General features: G+C 40.2%; 1 protein-coding gene across 1 annotated transcript in view; it reads left to right on the forward strand.

The window, feature by feature from the left end:
* The window catches only part of EPSTI1 (epithelial stromal interaction 1), a 73,940-nt gene that overhangs the window by 39,552 nt on the left and 15,709 nt on the right, over positions 1-18,679 (forward strand). Inside the window, exons 7-10 of the mRNA XM_072135267.1 lie at positions 8,148-8,226; positions 10,135-10,194; positions 11,425-11,490; positions 16,463-16,519. Of these exons, the coding sequence (XP_071991368.1) occupies positions 8,148-8,226; positions 10,135-10,194; positions 11,425-11,490; positions 16,463-16,519 (262 nt within the window). The remainder of the gene's footprint in view (positions 1-8,147; positions 8,227-10,134; positions 10,195-11,424; positions 11,491-16,462; positions 16,520-18,679) is intronic.

Here is an 18,679-nt window from a genome sequence, read left to right on the forward strand (position 1 = left end):
CAAACTACACGGACAAGCCGCACAGATGGCACACACAAAAAATAATGTGCACTAAACTACACGGACAAGCCGCACAGATAGCACACAAAAAAAAAAAGATAATGCGCACCAAACTACACGGACAAGCCGCACAGATGGCACACACAAAAAATAATGTGCACTAAACTACACGGACAAGCCGCACAGATAGCACACAAAAAAAAAAGATAATGCACACCAAACCACACGGACCAGCCGCACAGATGGCACACAAAAAATAATGCGCACTAAACTACACGGACAAGCCGCACAGATAGCACACAAAAAAAATAATGCGCACTAAACTACACGGACAAGCCGCACAGATAGCACACAAAAAAAATAATGCGCACTAAACTACACGGACAAGCCGCACAGATAGCACACAAAAAAAAAGGTAATGCACACCAAACTACACGGACAAGCCGCACAGATGGCACACACAAAAAATAATGCGCACTAAACTACACGGACAAGCCGCACAGATAGCACACAAAAAAAATAATGTGCACTAAACTACACGGACAAGCCGCACAGATAGCACACAAAAAAAAAGGTAATGCACACCAAACTACACGGACAAGCCGCACAGATGGCACACACAAAAAATAATGCGCACTAAACTACACGGACAAGCCGCACAGATAGCACACAAAAAAAATAATGCGCACTAAACTACACGGACAAGCCGCACAGATAGCACACAAAAAAAAAAGATAATGCACACCAAGCCACACGGACCAGCCGCACAGATGGCACACACAAAAAGTAGCTATGTACGGGTACACCTACGGCGTTCTGGAAAAAAATATTACCAGGCACCGAAAAAAAACCTATGTGCACCGCGCAAAAAGGCGCTACAAATGCACCTAGCTTGCCCTAAGACAAACTAACTACCGCTAAGATTGCTAAAGATTCTGTGCAGCGCTATTCACACGGCGCACTGAAAAGTGCGTCCAGTGCAGAACAACGCTAACACAGCGCACTGAAAAGTGCGTTTGGGTTCAGAAGGGACAGACAGGGAAAAACGGAAGACACGTGGGATCACACAAGGCGATCACACAGGGAACACACAGGACACAGGAAAAAACAGATAGGATGGGAATTTGTAGGGAACAATAGGGATCAGATAAGGATCAGAACACTATTTATAGTGTAAAAGTGTATTTTGGTGCACACAGTAATGCTCTCTCCTCTCTCCAGCGATACCAAACCAAAATGGTGCCGCTGGAGGAAGAGGAAAGTGCTAAAAGCACGTTTTTTAGCCTAAAATCGCTGTAATTGGCCAGTCAGGTTTGACTGGCCAATCACGGCGATCGGCGGGCGGGACCAATTTGATTGGTCGGGTGACGGAGACAGGAACTCCTCCTGCCTCTGTCACCCAAATTTCAGCCCGATGTCACCACGTCTCGCGACGTGGTGACAATTCTAAAATAGTATGCGCTCGCGCAGTAGCTGTACTGCGCTGAGCGCCAATAGTGGGAAGCTGCGCAGTACAGCTACGGCGCGGAGCGCTAAGGGGTTAAAGAAGCTTTGGAGAAGCTTGTAAACGTGTGTTAAGCACTGGAATACACGTTTGAGAAGTTCAGGGCTGGAGGTCCCTCTCTCTATTATCTCTTTATGGCAGCATCGCACTTAATGGGCGGTTTGGGTAGACACTAGGAGCCTTGGCTTGCCCCAAATCAGTACTGAGTAAAACATTGCACATTACAAGCACATACTGTACATAATGTTGGCTAAAACTGGAAGTGTTTTTTTATATTTTTAGTTAGCCGATTTGCAACTGTGCATGCTTATAGCAAATGTGATGTGCAGATATTTAAATAGCCAAGTGGCAGGGCTTAACATTGCTGGGCTGATAGCAGCTGTAGAAAGTACCTTCTGTGGTGAACAAAAAGACAAGCAAAGCTGGTGATCTCAGGACATTTATGATAGAATTAGAGGAAATTACATTTGTTTTCAATTCTTTATTTTATAGATTTGTTTGAATACTAGGTGAAAAAAGACACAGTAGACACAGGAAATACTGAAGCAGTTTGTTATGAAATGTAAATTTACAGATCATCTGAACTAAGCACATAAAGTATTCAAATGGTTCTAATTTTCTCTTTTGCCTGTGTGCACATCACTTATTTATCGGTCTCCAAAATGATGTGAAGAACACCGTCCTTGTAAAACTATGACTTGACAGATAAATGTGTTGCATATTTAGCAATGTTTTAAGATAATATCCAGGGACATTTAAGCATATAAGCATATCAAATACTGCTACTTAGTTGGCAGACCTTGGAATATCTCTGCTGCCATTATAATCGACTAACTCATCTTAAATATGTTTAGCAATGCAAATATTCATTTTCAGTAAATATCTTTCCCAAAGATTAGGTACCGTGTATTCTCAAGTATAAACCAACCTAAGTATAAGCCAAGGTATCTAATTTTAACACAAACCGGGAAAACCTATTCACTCGTGTATAAGCCTAAGGTGGGAAATGCATTGGCCACAGCCACTACCCAGTATATAGTTAACCAGCCCACTTCCCCCAGTAGATAGCCAGTCCCCAGGTTACGTACAAGATTGGTTCTTTAGATTTGTTCTTAAGTTGAATTTGTATGTAAGCCGGAACAGGTTTATTTTATAATTGTAACTCCAGACAAAATATTTTTGTCCCAGTTATAATTGGGTTTCCAAATTTTTTTCTGTCATGCGAACAAGGATTATCAATAAAACCCTATTACAGACACCTTACAGCTGATCATTACAGCCTGGGACTAAAGTGAAGCATCCATAGAGCTTCTCCAGAGGTCACAATGGGCAGAGAGCTCTGTCTGTAACTAAGGGTCCTCTGTAAGTGGAGTATCCTTAAGTTGGGAACCACCTGTATAGCCAGCCAGGCCATGCCCCTTAGTATACAGCCAGTCATCCCATGCCCCCCAGTATATAGCCAGCCAGCCCATGCCCCCTAGTGTATAGCCATACAGCTTATGCCCCCTATTATATAGCCATACAGCTTATGCCCCCCAGTATATAGCCAGCCAGCTTGTGCCCCCAGTATATAGTAAGCCCATGACCCCTAGTATATAGCCAGCCCATGCCTCTAGTATATAGCCAGTCAGTCCACGTCCCCTAGTATAAAGACAGCCAGCTCATATCCCCCAGTATATAGCCAGCAAGCCCATGCCCCCTAGTATATATGCAGCCAGCCCCAGTATATAGCCAGCCGCTGCCTCCTAGTATATAGCCAGCCAGCCCATGACCCCAGTATGCCCAGCCTATATGAAAAAACCCTCTATACTCACTTTTCTTCTTTTTTCCTGTGCTTCGTAAGCGACATCTCCCTGCCACCTGGCTGCGCATACACTATGATGTCAGTCGCTTGCTGATGCACGTACCAGTTGTTGCTGTTGTCTATATTAGTAATATATTCGCAATATGCTGTAATACAGTTGTATAGCAGTATATTGTATAAGTGTTCCCCAACCACCAATGCCTGGCCCAGGACCGGGCCGGGTAGACAGTAGAGCCATACATTAATGCAGAAGAGAAGTGAAGGAAGAGAAGACTCCTGCAGGGGGAATGGAGAAGGTGATTATGCTGTAGGAAAGAGGGCATTGCATGCAAACATACATTTTTGGCAATGACACCAGACAACTCCCCCCTCTCCCCACCCACTGGTCCCTGGAAAAATTTATGCTCCCAGACGGTACCCGGGCAAAAAAGGTTGGGGACCACTCATATAAGGGATCAGACCGGCTAGGATCCACACACCCTAGGTGGTCTGGAAAAGCTGTTAAAAGTAACTAAAAAAGAAAAAAAAATGCAAAATGTGAAAATTCTAATCTTTCCTCCTTTCTATTGAACCATCATAAAATAATAAAAAGAAAGGTATCCCAAAAAGCCTAATCTATGTCATGCAGTAAACACCCATAAAGTAAAAAAAATGCCATAAACAACACAATTTGACATCCATTAAAAATTTTATATAATGTCATCAACAAGTTTCCAACAGTCTCCAAAATAGTAACATTGAAAATAACAGCAGCAGGATGGTTGTGAAGGTTGGCTTACAAATTGTTGCTCAACCTCATTATCTCTTGGAATTGATTTTTTAGTAAGACAATTTTAGTATATTTTGTTATCCTTCTTTTAGATTTAAACTCAAATTCCCTGTAAAACTGTTAACCACCAATTCACCCAGATGTACATTAAACAGCACTCAACCGATTATACTTTACCAAGTTATTTCAATTCATGTATGGAAAAAAGATGCTGCCATGTGACTCTTATGTGCTGCTATTCATTAAAAAGATCAGAATTTACTGATGAGTACAATATGACAGGCATTTTATCCCTCAAGAGCCTGCAAGTGCATAATCAATCCAATCCTAATCTGATTTTTTAGTGGCAACAGCTTTTAAGAGTTTTAGTTATTAGATTGAATACTACAAAATCATTAATTTGATTGGATTAGTGCTACTTACAAATTCTTAAAATCAGCAACATGAACAGTCTAGATGTGAGATTGCACACTACTGCAGGCAAATGGGTATTAAATCCGCCTAGTACCTTACAGGGGGCACTATATTGTAACAATATCACTGTAGCTTATATCTGCCAAAAAGCAATCTGTTTATTTTAAAATCTTGATCAAATATGAGCATAGTTATGCAGGGTGTAGAAACAGACTGGAGACATAGACAGAGAAGGTTTTCCCTGAGACTAAATCCCCTTCCCAGCAGCCCCTGCCTATTTGCCTGGCAAGATGGTGAGTAGACAACTATTCCATGTCACTTTCCTGCCCCAAAGAGCAAAACTTAGAGACAAAGACAAGACAATACAAACAGAGATAGATAGTCCCCAGATACGGGTCATGGGCAAGAGGACGAACGCAGTACAAAATCACTAGGCAAATGGGTATTCAAAATACATTCAAAGTATCAAAGATACCAGGCTCCAGATAGACAAACTACACCGAAGCTTATTAAGCACTATACTATAGTAGGCAAATAGTACTGATTCAGAAGAGAATCCGATGAGAAAAAGAGAATCCAAAGGTTAAAGTTTGCATGCTGCGGAATATTTATATTTATAGTAGATCCTACCTAGCTTAGAAATAAATCCTTCGCAGCTGCCCACCAGATACAGAGGGTAACCCCCATGACACTGTTAGTACATCTTTAGTCATAATTAAAGCGTAACTGTAGAGTTACTCAAAAAAATAGTGTTAGTACAGCTGGAGACCTTTGAGAACAATTGTAATGATACCTGTATCATGCTGCTGGCTTCTTCCTATCCAGAGCTACCTCTCGTATATGTAACATTAGATTCTGATTCAGCTATTCCTGATGTGGGTGAGCACTTTAAGGTTGTGAAACAGCTCATCCCACAGGACAGCATGTTTGTAATTGGCCAATCTGAAGCATGTGATGAGTCACATGTTCGTGACATCACAGAAAGTCCTTTGCATTAAACGAAGTAATTTCAAATGATGCAGGGCAACTTGTTTGTAATTGGCTGACCTGAAACATGTGATGAGTCACATGCTTGTGCCATCACTACAGGCCCTACAACCCCTCCCAACTAGCCACCTGTCGTCTCTAGTTGTACTATACAGTTCTTATGGCAACCAGAAAGTGCGGCAAATGGAGATTACCCTGTGGGCAAGGTAAAGCCTCTTCTAGCTGCAAAACAGCTGTTAATTGTAGTAAATTAGAAAATTGCCAATTTTTGCTTAGTTCAGAGATAGCCAAAAGTTTTTTATACTTTACAGTTGTACTTTAAAGGGAACCTGTCATGAGCAACTAGCCTAATAAATCAATACCAGTATATTGTCAAACAGCATTACACCTTCTAGGTTTTTTTTTTGTTTGAAGGTTCTTTCAAGGTTCAAGGTGATGTCTCTGGATGCAGGACCATCAATTACAGTAAAGGAGACTTTCTGAAGAAGAGAGAACTTGACTTAAGTGTTAAACTCTCCGCCTCCTTGACTTTATACAACCAATTTACATCTCACTTCAAAAATTATGTTCTGGATGATGCCACTGCACTAGGTTATAAAACAAACACGATCTCAAAGGTGTTAAGCTGCTTTGGGACATACTGGTAGTGGTTTATCAGGTCAACTTCTGCTGACATGTTCCCTTTACCTGCTAAATTACCTGTGTTTCCCTCTAAATAGGTTATGGTGGCCTGTCCACCAAAATCTCCATCCAGTTTACTCTTAGTCACTCCTTATTTACCAACAGTAAAGTTCATCCCAGTACAGTTTTTGAAGCTGCCCGTGGGAAACTGTGATATGGACATAGTCTATCACAGGGTGGAATGGGTCAAAGCAGTTTTATTTATTAACCTTGGACCACATTGTGCTCAAAAGTGGCTAATTTGCTGTATAGATATTTATGTATTTTTCTAGTTTTGATAGTTTTTGTTGACATAGACATATGAGCTAAGTTAAATATAATATATTACATGATTGTATATTCACTTTTATACATAGAATATGCTTGAGATACACATTTGTTCCAACTCTGCAATATGCAGTTTATATTCAAGAGCAAAGTCTGCAGTAAAAAAATAACTATTTCCATTTTGTGACAATTAATTCCTAATTAATCAGAAGCAAAACTAACAGCCAGCAAAGATTTCAGGACAATGTAATCATTTCCCACATATACTTATTTTACTTGATACAATGTATTCTTTAAAAGATTTTTTTCCTGGATAGTTTATTATATCTTTAGTTTTAGGCAAATTGCTCCCTCCTGATGATTTAAAGGCAGGTCAATTATTTAGCTAACAGGCAGAAAACTAGGCTTTTATAGGCTTTTGAAGCGTCTCTCCAGAGTGTAATAATGAAAGCAATTTATTGAATGCCTATGAGCTTGCTTTCCAAGCTGTGCACATTAATCTAACTGTGCTTGCTTGTGTAAAGTGTGCAAACAGATTGCACCAGTTAATTGGCATCACACAACGCCTTATGCATGCAAACATAATATCAACTGATGTCTACCAATGTAAGACTAGCAAAACATTTGAAGTAGCGTTTATTGTTATTTTCTCTATTTGTATGGCTCATTTATTTGAATAGTTGTTAGTGTTTCCTACATGTTTTCCTCATTTAATACAAAAATACGTTAATTCATTGCATAAATATGCCCATTTTATTCTTATTAAGTCTGCTCATCAGTGAAATGTCTCATGGTGGTAATAGCTGCCTAATTTAGCTGCCATTGGACACCTCAGGATATGTGCACACAGAGCTTTTTGGTCTCAAACTTTGTAGACTGCCTACTGGAATGTGGATATCAGAATAACTTTGTGCCCAAAACTTTCACTTCAAAGCTATAGATACATTTACCTCCTTAAAGGGGTTAATCACTTTATTTCATGGTTTTTTTAATGTGTGGGGCAGGATTTAAGTTAACTTAGCAATATACATCTATTAAAATTTCAGAACTGCTTTCTTGAAAAGTAAAGTAAAGCTTAAATTTCTTTAACTTCATCAGCTGTCATTCTGTCCATAAATTGGCCGCAGATAGATGGTTATGTGATTCTAACTGTCTATGACCAATCTAACAACCAGGACCTTAATATTGTATTCATGGATAGTATTGTTAGAGATTTTTATCTGGGGCTCAAACCCCCCCCCCCCCCCCCCATTGCAAGGTGACTTTTAAATTAACTCTTTCATGGCTCCTGGTACCAGGAGGGGAGAACAAACCCAAGACATAGACACGGTCTTCAGCTGCACTCAAATCACACTCTGGATTTTTACACTAAGCTGTTTAGGGAATGATAGGATCAAAAAAACTGACTAAAGTTGCAAAGTAAGGGGTTAAAAATGATCTTAGTTGTGTAAATATCACTAGGGGATTAAAAATTTAGAACTTTCTTTCATGGGAAAACTCATTAAAGTATAGAAGACCAAAAGGAATGTTAGATAGAGCTTAAATAGGCATTTATAACTTTGTTGCCTTCCTCCACCTAACCTTATTCCTCCCCTTTTTAGGGATGTTACCATTTTTAAAAAAATGTTTGCATGAAAGAAGTATTGTTCAAAGAGCTAAGGCGTAATTCAAAATACTTAAAGCTAAGGAAAGTATTCATTATTGTTTTCACTTTAAACTAGGCGAAACAACACATTTCTGGATCAATTTGATTCTGAAAGCCATCACTATGACAGACACTTTGGGCAACCAAGTGAATGGGTAAGATTCATTGCAGCTAAAAATAATTTTAGCAATATTAAGATTGTCGAGACACACAGGCAGTGGAATTCTCTGTGCCTGCAGCATTTTACAGTCACAATATAGTGGATGAAATTTTTTACACAGCATAAGCATGTCATATAGAGGCAAGAAAAGCCACAGGTAGTTTAAAAATGCACATGCATGGATAGGCTTCCAATCAGTATAAGAGACTTTTGATGTGTAATATTGCATAATGGAAGGCGTCGGGAAAGATAACTGGTTATAAATTAAGATTTCATGTACAGGATGGGTGGCTAGGGGGAGGGAGTTTTTTTTTCTTTTTTACTAGTATGGGAGGGTCAGGGGAGGAGTGTACTATGTACATATGGATTGTATTTGTGTTTTTTGAGTATATGTAAATGTGTCTCACCGCACTGTGACCGAGTCGGACGGCTTACTTGTCAACCTATAGATGAAAATGGGGTGAAGAGCGCTCAACCCTACCCAACCTCCTCCTCCTGGACCTGTGATCACCCGGGATCTGGTCCGGGCAAGCACACGACCTCCTGAAAGCCCCTTTAGTTATCTTTTATATGCCAGATTTATTATTGCTTTACAAGGTGTTTAGTTTTTGTAGATTTTTTTTAGCAAAACAGACAAAGCAGTGGACTGGAGTGGGTATGCACCTAAATTTACTTCATGAAAAGTTCCACTTCATAAATGTTTCTACCACCAGAAATCTGTGGTAAGTTATCTGAAACAAAAAAGATTCTGTGAATTTGCTCATTCTAAATAAAATCGCATTTTGCCATTTTATAGGCAAAAAAACTGACCTAACGGCAATGGTAAACCCTTCCCACCAAAAAGTTTACCTAACATTCAAAACAGAACTTGGATATTAATTACCTTTGAATCCCATCACCCACATCTTAAAGTATGTTAGCAACAAACAATTGTACACTTTTTCCAGGTTAAGTCTACAACATGATTATTACATTTCATGAATATCACTAAGAAATTTCTTTTTTTAATGATTGCCAAAATTCTGTGTTTAAATTGAGCTTAAAGCAAGTTTTCCAGCTGTTTAGACCTGTCACGGATGCAACCGCGATCCTTGTCGTGGATCGTGGGCACATCCGTTCTCCCCAGTGCTACGCTTGCGCTGCCTGGACTTGCCGACTAGGCCGCATGCTCTCTCCCAGCCTTAATGGGCCAGCGTCCTCCTGATTGGCGCTGGCTAATCTGGCTCAGCCTTTATAATTCGGCACCTCCCTTCCTTCCTGGCCAGATTTTCAGCATTCTACAAGGAACTTCCAAGGTTTCCACACCTCGCTTTCCACAGTGGTTCCTGTTGAAGTGTTTGCCCATCAGCGTTCCCAGACGCTCCTGTCTTCCAGCGTTTCCATACGCCTCCGTGCCTCCTGTCTCCAGCGTTCCCATACGCTCCTGGTGTGTCCTGTCTTCCAGCGTTTCTAGACGCCTCCGTGTCTCCTGTCTTCCAGCTTTTCCAGGCACCTCCGTGTCTCCTGTCTCCAGCGTTCCCATATGCTTCCAGCTGTGCCCCCCAGGTTCCAGTCAAGCGGTGTCTTCAGTCCGTGCCTGCGTCACCAGTGTTCCTCCGTGTTCCTGCTGTCATCCCAGGCTTGGACTGTCTCCTGCACATCCCAGTACCTTGGCTGCCACCGCAGGCCGCATACCAACCCTGCGGTGGTCCAGAGGTTACACAGACTCCTCCCTCCTGACTCTTCCCATAGAGACTTTTAGTTCTGTTGTCTGTGTGACCGTTAAAAGACCATACAAAGCTGCAGCTAGTGTTAGTAATCCCAAACTGATGTGTTCTTTGATCTCACCATTCACACTACTTCTAATTCCTTTAGAAAATTCCCACCAAGATTATAACAATGATGTGTTTGATATATATTGCAGGTTGACAATCAAGAATATAGTGATGACTGGGAGCAACCAAATAACTTGTCACATGAAATGGTATGATTATCTATATAAAAGCACACCCCTCTGTACCTCATCGAAAAATGAAAACCTACTGAATAGAAGCTTATAAAGACATTTCTTTGTTTAGTATAATATGAGTTATGTCCGATTCTGAATCTTGACAACAGCCTATGGCATTCATGGTTAGGGGTCAGTTTATTTCTCAGTTATTTCGACAACATATTTAAAGGGGTTTTCCCATGAAAGAAAATTCTCACATTTCAACCCCCTAGTGATGTTTACAAAGTAAAGATCATTTTAACCCTTTACTTTACAATTTTACTCAGTTGTATTGCTGTTTTAGCTCCTATCACCCCCTAGGCTGCTCAGTGTAAAATCCCAGGGTGTGGGCGGGGCCTCTCTAAGCAGACACATTACTGCATTATCCATCAAGTTCTGTGGGGTGGCAATGTGGTTACATTATCAGGGTACAGATGACATTGTACTAACACACTGACACATAGAAAGAGAGACGAGACAGATGAGAGATAATGAGATGCCTATAACACAGAGGCATGACAGACAGAGGCTGACAGACTTTTACACTGTCAGCACTGCTACATCTCTGTTCTCACAGATATGCGCCTGGTGTACTGCAAGGGGCGTGGCTACAGGCTCAGAACAGAAAGACACAGAAACTCAGCAAGCACGGCCGTCACACAGAAATCCAAGATGGCGGCCCCGACCCTAAGTCAAAAGTTACAGGGTCGTGTCTAGGGGTAACTGAAATTGTGTACAAGAGGACTGATAGAGACAGGTTGGATATTTGTGAAATGCTGTATTTTTGTTAATAACAGTGAATTAGAGAATGTGTTATTTTGTTATCCTGAGTATATATAAGAAACTTGTCTTCGTGGGAATAACCCTTTAATGATAATATACCATAATGCATGCTATATTTACATCATTGGGTAATATTGGATTATATTATGTGCACATGTAAAATTTAGACCTAAATATAGGTAGGTATTAAATAGCTGCCTGCTTCCACTGTGGTAAAAATAGTGACTCAGTTAATGATTTAGTTAATGATTTTTCGGTACAATTTCACTCATTATGAAGCGTTCTTCTCCCCATCGGGAAAGGACCAGGCTGTTACACATTATCTGACAATGCAGAAGATGAGAGAAACAGATAGTGAGGATGAATGGACATACAGAGAAAATTTCTTACCTTCTCTTGTAGATGTTCCTTTTGCTAAACTATAAGGTATTTTCCTTTCAGACAGTGAAACAGGAAGAAGATGAGGACTGGATGTTGCAGCAAGCAATTAAAAATTCTCTCCTAACGGTATGATAACTTTATTTTACATGTCTACATGTTATAGAAAATAAAATAAGAATCTCTCTTATACCATGCCCCTGTGAGGTCTCCACATTTGTTTTTACATTCACAAGACAGAGCCGATCCTCAAAATGTGAAAAACAAACACTTTCAGCTGTTTTTCACAAGCAAGTAAAATTATAAATTTGGCGCAGTATAACACTTTCTAGTCGTAATTTGCACCTCCTATTAGTCGACAAAATACTTAGGTTACTTTACCTTTATACTGTTCCATGTCCCTTTTCTAGCACAAGTATATAAAAACTCTCTACAAATTTTAATAAATGTGATGCAAGGTCAGACAGTTTTTTTTGGTGCAAATTATGACTGAATCTGTCCTTACCCTGTGTTAAAGGACATCTACCACCAGGATGAAGGATTGTAAACCATTTACACTGACATTCTTGTGTGTGCCCCCCTCACAGGATCTGCTTCACATGCTCCATAGGTGTTAATGGAGTCTGGAGCCCCTCAGGCTCATTTGCTTAATTTTAAGAGCCTTTTTTCTTAAAAACATGGGAATAAGAAGCATAATGAAGAGCAAATCCTGCCAGAAGAGGAACATATCTGCATGTCTGTGTTCTCAGTTTAAAATCCTTGAACCTGGCAGTAGATGTCCTTTAAGCGTATTGACAACAAATCAGGTTTTCCGGACCAAACCTAGAATGACTGAACTGAACTCAGCAGTTTGATCAGTTTTATCATTACAGTCATCAGTAAGGCTGGGTCTTTACACTGCAACAGTTTTACAACAAAATGGTGTGTCATGTTTTTGCTGGAAATGTGTGAAAAAAGATAGTGTCAAAGCCCACCTTGCTTTAGGTCAAAGTCCACCTGACTTCATGTAAAAGCCCACCTGATTTAATCTACACCTGTGTTTTTGGAAGTGAATAGTGAAGGTGAGCTGTGAGAAGATGTCAAACTATAGTATACATTTTTCCATTTCTGAAAGAAAAATACTCCTTTTAAAGGGGTTTCCTATAAATTCAAGTTAGGCCCTATCCAGTAATGAGACCCCCACAAATCACGAAAATGAGGAAATCTCCGTAAGCTCCAAAGAGATGAATGGAGAAGAACGGTCATGCGCGGCTGTCTGCTCCATTACTCTCATGGAGCGACGAGGGGTCCTATGGAGGTACGTGGGACCACATCAAACCCATCGTTAGGTCCTAATTTGATGTAATAGTACTGCGTGGAGGGAGGTGCGTTCCCGCATTATGCAGTACTATTATGTCATGCTTCTGGCACCGGCTCCTGAAAGAAGCTGGTACTAGAAGCAGCGAGTGCCAGTCCTAGCACCCGCAATCAGAATTTCCTCCAATCGCAGGCTTTAACCCTCTTCTACACAAGATCGGAAACACCCCCCCCCCGTGCGGCGCTTGCCGGTGGGTAAATCCTCCCATGGCAACCCTGGGTCTGCATGGTGTCTTCCGGGAGCCGGGTTCTGCCTTCTAGCAGTATGCTAGATGAGTATGCATCTATGCATGAGTATGTATCCTAAAATTTTCCTTAAATCTTCATAAAATCTCTTCACAAAAATGTTTTAAAAAGCGATCAAAAAAAGTTATGTGTTTCAAAATTGTACCACTGAAAAGTACGATTCAATACGTAAAAAATAAGCCCTAACCAGCTCTGTGAACCAAAAAGCATTAAAGTTATGTCTCCAAAAAGATGGCGATAGGAAAATAAATGAGATTTACTCTATATAAGTTTTTCTTCAGTAAAATTGTAAAAATATATAGACTATATAAAGAAGGTATCATCATAATCATAGTGATCTATAGATAAAAGATAATAAGGTACGGTGTATGGGCACAAAAAAATAAAAGAAGAAAGGAAACTAGAATTTACGATTTTCTTTTCCTAAATACATTAAAGAGTTAATAAAATCTCATCAATCAGCTAATGACCAATAAAAATAAAGTATTTGTAAACTGCCTCTAATGTTGCAGAAGATAAGCCCTTATATGTCCAAATTGCCAGAAAAATCGAACATAAAGTTCAAAGCCCCAAAAATGAGAGGATGCATAAAAAAAACATGGAGACATAAAATTCAGTTAATGTTAGCTAACAAGTTTTTTTGCTGTTATGACTGTGTGGAAAAAGTACAACATTTTGAATTTCGAAATTTGAGAATTTTTCCAAATTTTCACCAAATATCAGTTTTTTAAAATAAATAAACAGAAAACATACCATAATTTTTCAACACACATGAATTACAAATTGTCTCGAGAAAACAATTTCAAAATCACTCGGATATGTTTAAACGCTCCAAAGTTATAACCACTTATAGTGACACATATCACACGTCAAAAAAATGGGCGGAAGGTGAAAAGTGGCTTTGGCAGTAAGTGGTTAAGGAACTGATACATAACAAAGGTGGCATCATTAGGATAGTTTTTTACACGTACCGTATATACTCGTGTATAAGCCGAGTTTTTCAGCACAAAAAATGCGCATCGGGAGCAGCGCTGCGCATCGGGGCCACCGGAGGGTGAGTATATAAGTGTTTTGTTTTTTTTAATTCTGGGCTGGCTGTATGCTACCGGGGGCAGGCTGTATACTACTGGGGGCAGGCTGTATACTACTGGGGGCAGGCTGTATACTGATGGGGGCACGCTGGGCAGGCTGTATACTACTGGGGGCAGGCTGTATACTGATGGGGGCAAGCTGGGCAGGCTGTATACTGATGGAGGCAAGCTGGGCAGGCTGTATACTGATGGAGGCAAGCTGGGCAGGCTGTATACTACTGGGGGCAGGCTGTATACTACTGGGGGCAAGCTGGGCAGGCTGTATACTGATGGAGGCAAGCTGGGCAGGCTGTATACTACTGGGGGCAGGCTGTATACTGATGGGGGCAAGCTGGGCAGGCTGTATACTGATGGAGGCAAGCTGGGCAGGCTGTATACTACTGGGGGCTGGCTGTATACTACTGGGGGCAAGCTGGGGCAGGCTGTATACTACTGGGGGCAGGCTGTATACTACTGGGGGCAGGCTGGGCTGGCTGTATACTACTGGGGGCAAGCTGGGCAGGCTGTATACTATAGGGGGCTGGCTGGCTATGTACTGGGGGGGTCTGTGACCAATGCATTTCCCACCCTCGGCTTATACTTGAGTCAATAGGTTTTCACAGTTTTTTGGTGTTAAAATTAGGGGTCTCGGCTTATACTCGGGTCGGCTTATACTCGAGTATATACGGTATTTTGCAGTGAGTGACCTGTTTATCTAGAACCAGAATCACATTGTGTTACAACACTCACGTAATTGTGAAATGTATCTGTAAAAGCTTGGCACAAATCTGTAATAGCATTATTCTTCAACAGCCTAGTGATTTCAGTTTCACCAAAGCATTTCCCTTTTATTGATCCACAAAATAGCAATTGATCTGTTTTTGTGAAATGAATAAAACATGCTTTAGCCTTTGCAGAAATAAAACTGCTAAAATATCACAAGGTAAACAACGACATTGATCAGTTTTATGTATTTACATATAGCTTCAAGCTTTGGGCAGCGTTCTGTACCCTTTATAAACACTGCAGGTTTTAAACTGCACATATTACATTGTCTTTGTGATTGTTTAACATTGAAATAAACATCTTGTAGGCTTATATTTAGTGATAATATCTAAATACTTCAAAGGTTTGCATACAAAGGAGAATTACATTTGCAGAATAGCTAATTATAATAACATTTTCCCCACTACATCAGCTCTGCAAATTGTGTATTTAAAAAAAATCCTTTATGCGGCAACTACAGTACCTCAAAAAAGTAATTACGCCCTGTGTTTTTTTGGAAATATTTCATTCTATCTTTTCTTTTGAGGTGCTGCTGGTATTTCTGCAGGGGTTACAGGGGTGGGGGGTTTGCAGTCAGTGTTCAGACCATACACCAGACATTGCATTAAATTGGTCTGCACGGCTTTTGTCCCAGAATTAAGCCTCTTCTAAAGATTATACACAATCAGTTTGCTGAAGACAAACAGACTAAGGAAATCGATCCTGTGGTCTGATGAGACCAACATTAACTGATTTGGTTCAGACTGTGTCAAGCATGGGTGCATGTTGGCAACTAGACGAGGAGTATAAACTAAAGCTTTTCTTGCCTACAGTCAAGCATGGTGGTGGGAGTCTCATGGTCTTGGGCTACAAGAGTGCTGCCAGCTGTGGGGAGATCTAGTCCATTGAGGGAACTGTGAATCCCAACATCTACTGTGACATACTGAAGCAGAGCATGATCCCTCCCACCAGCAAAATGGTGTCATGGAGGAGTAGAAGAGTATTCCAGTGGCAACCTATATAGCTCTAGTAAACTCTGTGTCCAAAAGTTAAATGACACATCAGGTCTCTGTAACTAATTTTGTTACCATTACCTGTAGAGCAGCTCAGAAGGATTCCGTTATCTAGTTAATTCATACATTATTATTTGTAAAATATTTTCTTTATTATGTAAATTAAGCTGGGCACATGGAGAGAGACAGTGATGTCACATCTGTTATCCCTCCCCTCTCCTCCCCCTGCTCATGTGTATTTGTAATGTATAGTAAAGTATTGCAACTGCTTGTGCTTTATCTGCTGCCTGTGAGACACACAGACATCAGCTACACAAGTAACTGACATGCTCTCCCCTCTCATAAACATGGCTTCATCCTGTAGCAGGAAGTACATAGAGGAGTCTGTGACATGACCTTACAGGAATTTACTATGGACAGCCCTGATGTCTTAGCATAGACTCCAGGGTTGACATAGTGCCAATCGGAACCCATCCAAATACTATTTGGGGGTGCCAATCGTGCAGGGAATCCCCCTGCAGGCATTTAAAGGGTTAACACTTGCGATCGGAGTTAATCTATCTTTTAAATTGGTGTCTAATTATGGCAAACCTGCATTAATATTTTTTTAAGCTCATGCTTTCCATTATGTTATTTTTCATATTTCAACAGCACAAAACTGAAAAGGATATTAAGCTTGAAGAAGTTAAAAATTCTCCACACAAGCCGGTAAGACATAATGGATATTCAAGCTATATGTGTAGTATTTATTAAACAATGAAAATATAATATACATTTATCCTGTTTACATTTTAGGATAAAGTTTATGCTTAATGCGGTTTGTCCAAATCCGTCGGATCGTCCGATGGCCCGCCTCCCGATTTGTGTCACATGAAAGCCGGCGCGATTGCGCCAAAATCCGATCATGTGCGCCAAGAGCCCCTTTTAAATCCCTGTCCCAGCGGCGCGAAAAGGAAATCGTCAGGATGTCTGACGAAAGTGCGGTCCACGGGGCCCTTAGTAAATGAGCCCTTATGGCTTTGTCAGCAGCATTAAAAAAGTTGAAGGAAATCTACCATCTGGAATCTACTTTCTGAAGTAGTTGCAGATGGAGATTCCCCCTTAGTGTAGCATCTGCACACCATTTTTAACTTAATCTTTAACCCCTTAATGACCGCCCTATCGGCGGTCATTAAGGGTACTTCTTCTGACGCGTACGCCTTTCTACGGCGGCACGTCGATCTTACAGCCCAGACCGGTGTTTAACCCCTTACACGCCGCGATATTCTCCAACATTGGTTTTGCTCAGGAAAATTGAGCAAAGATAAGAAAAATTATATAAATGAGGTATCACCGCAATCGTACTGAACCAGAGAATAAAGATAAAATATTATTTTTATGTTACGGTAAGCGGGGGAAAAAATGCTAAAAATCCAAAATAAAAATTGATGATTTTGTTAGTGTCCCCCTTGAAATAGTTAATAAAATCTCATGAATAAGCTATAGACCCCCAAAATGAATTATCTATACATTGTATCTCATCCCGTAAAAAATAAGCCCTCATATGTTTGCATTACCAAAAAAAATAAAAATTTATAGGTTGTACAATGTGACAATACAAATCTGCTGTGAATGGCGTCTGTTTCTAAATCGCAGGTCCATATTGTTTTAACCCATGTGAAACACTTAAAGGGTTAATGGACTTAATAGAAGTTGTTTTACATACGTTGAGGGGTGAAGTTTCTATAGTGGGGTAATTTATGTGGTTTTACTATTATTTAGGCCTTTCAAAGTCACTTGAAAACTGAGTTGTCCCTCAAAATGTGAGTTTTGGCAATTTTCATGAAAATGAGAAAAATCGCACCTAAAGTTCTGCACCTCATAACATTCTAGAAAAATGAGAGGATGCATAAAATATCATCTCAACATAAAGCAGACATTCCGTAAATGTTAATTATCAAGCTTTTTGGGTAGCTTTACTTCCTATCTGGAAAGCAGAACATTTCAAACTTGGAAAATGAAGAATTTTTACAAACTTTTGCCAAATTTTCACTTTTTTTCAGAATGAATCGCAAAACTTATCACTGAAATTTTATAACTAACATGAAGTACAATGTGTCACGAGAAAACATTCTCAAAATCAGCGTTCCGAAGTTATAACCAATTATCGTGAGACGTGTCAGATTTGAAAAATCGAGTCTGGTCATTGAGCTGAAAACTAGTGTCGGTGATAAGGGGTTAATTCAGTCCGCAGTACAATATTGTTTATTTGTTCTTTATTCTCTATTCAAATTACTTGCCAAGGTAAAAAAAAAAAGTAACACGGCTCACCTGGATCTTTAGCAAGCCCTCACACATGGGTGACAATCCATAAGGAAATCCTCAATCCTGCAGAGTGCTGTGCGCGTGGCCTGCCAGGACTGCAGGTGAAAGTAATCCAAAGTGACAAAGGGTAGCGGCACTTCTTAAAAAGCAATGTATTCTTTATTTCTTCATTTTAAAATTGCAGAGGACATGGCAGAGGTTTTGCCTATTTTAAAATGAAGAAATAAAGAATACATTGCTTTTTAAGAAGTGCCGCGACCCTTTGTTACTTTGGATTACTTGCCAAGGCCCTGGAGCTGTCTGAGGCTTCTTTATGTCTCAAGTAGCCACTGCATACCCGCCTAAAACAAAAAACACTTTCCTTTCCATAACCTCTAGTTATACCACTGGTAGGTATTGGTGTCATGCATATTCAATGAATTATTTCCCTGACAGCATGACAGCACTATTTCTAATACTGAAACCGTGGCCTCCAAAGAGGTAAATTTTTGTTATGGGTTTTTTTTTTTAACAAAAGCTGCCACCTCATTTTTTTACTATCAGAAAACCTTTTAATGCTTACTT

Source organism: Engystomops pustulosus, chromosome 2, assembly GCF_040894005.1.
Source record: "Engystomops pustulosus chromosome 2, aEngPut4.maternal, whole genome shotgun sequence".
Taxonomy (NCBI): Eukaryota; Metazoa; Chordata; class Amphibia; order Anura; family Leptodactylidae; genus Engystomops; species Engystomops pustulosus.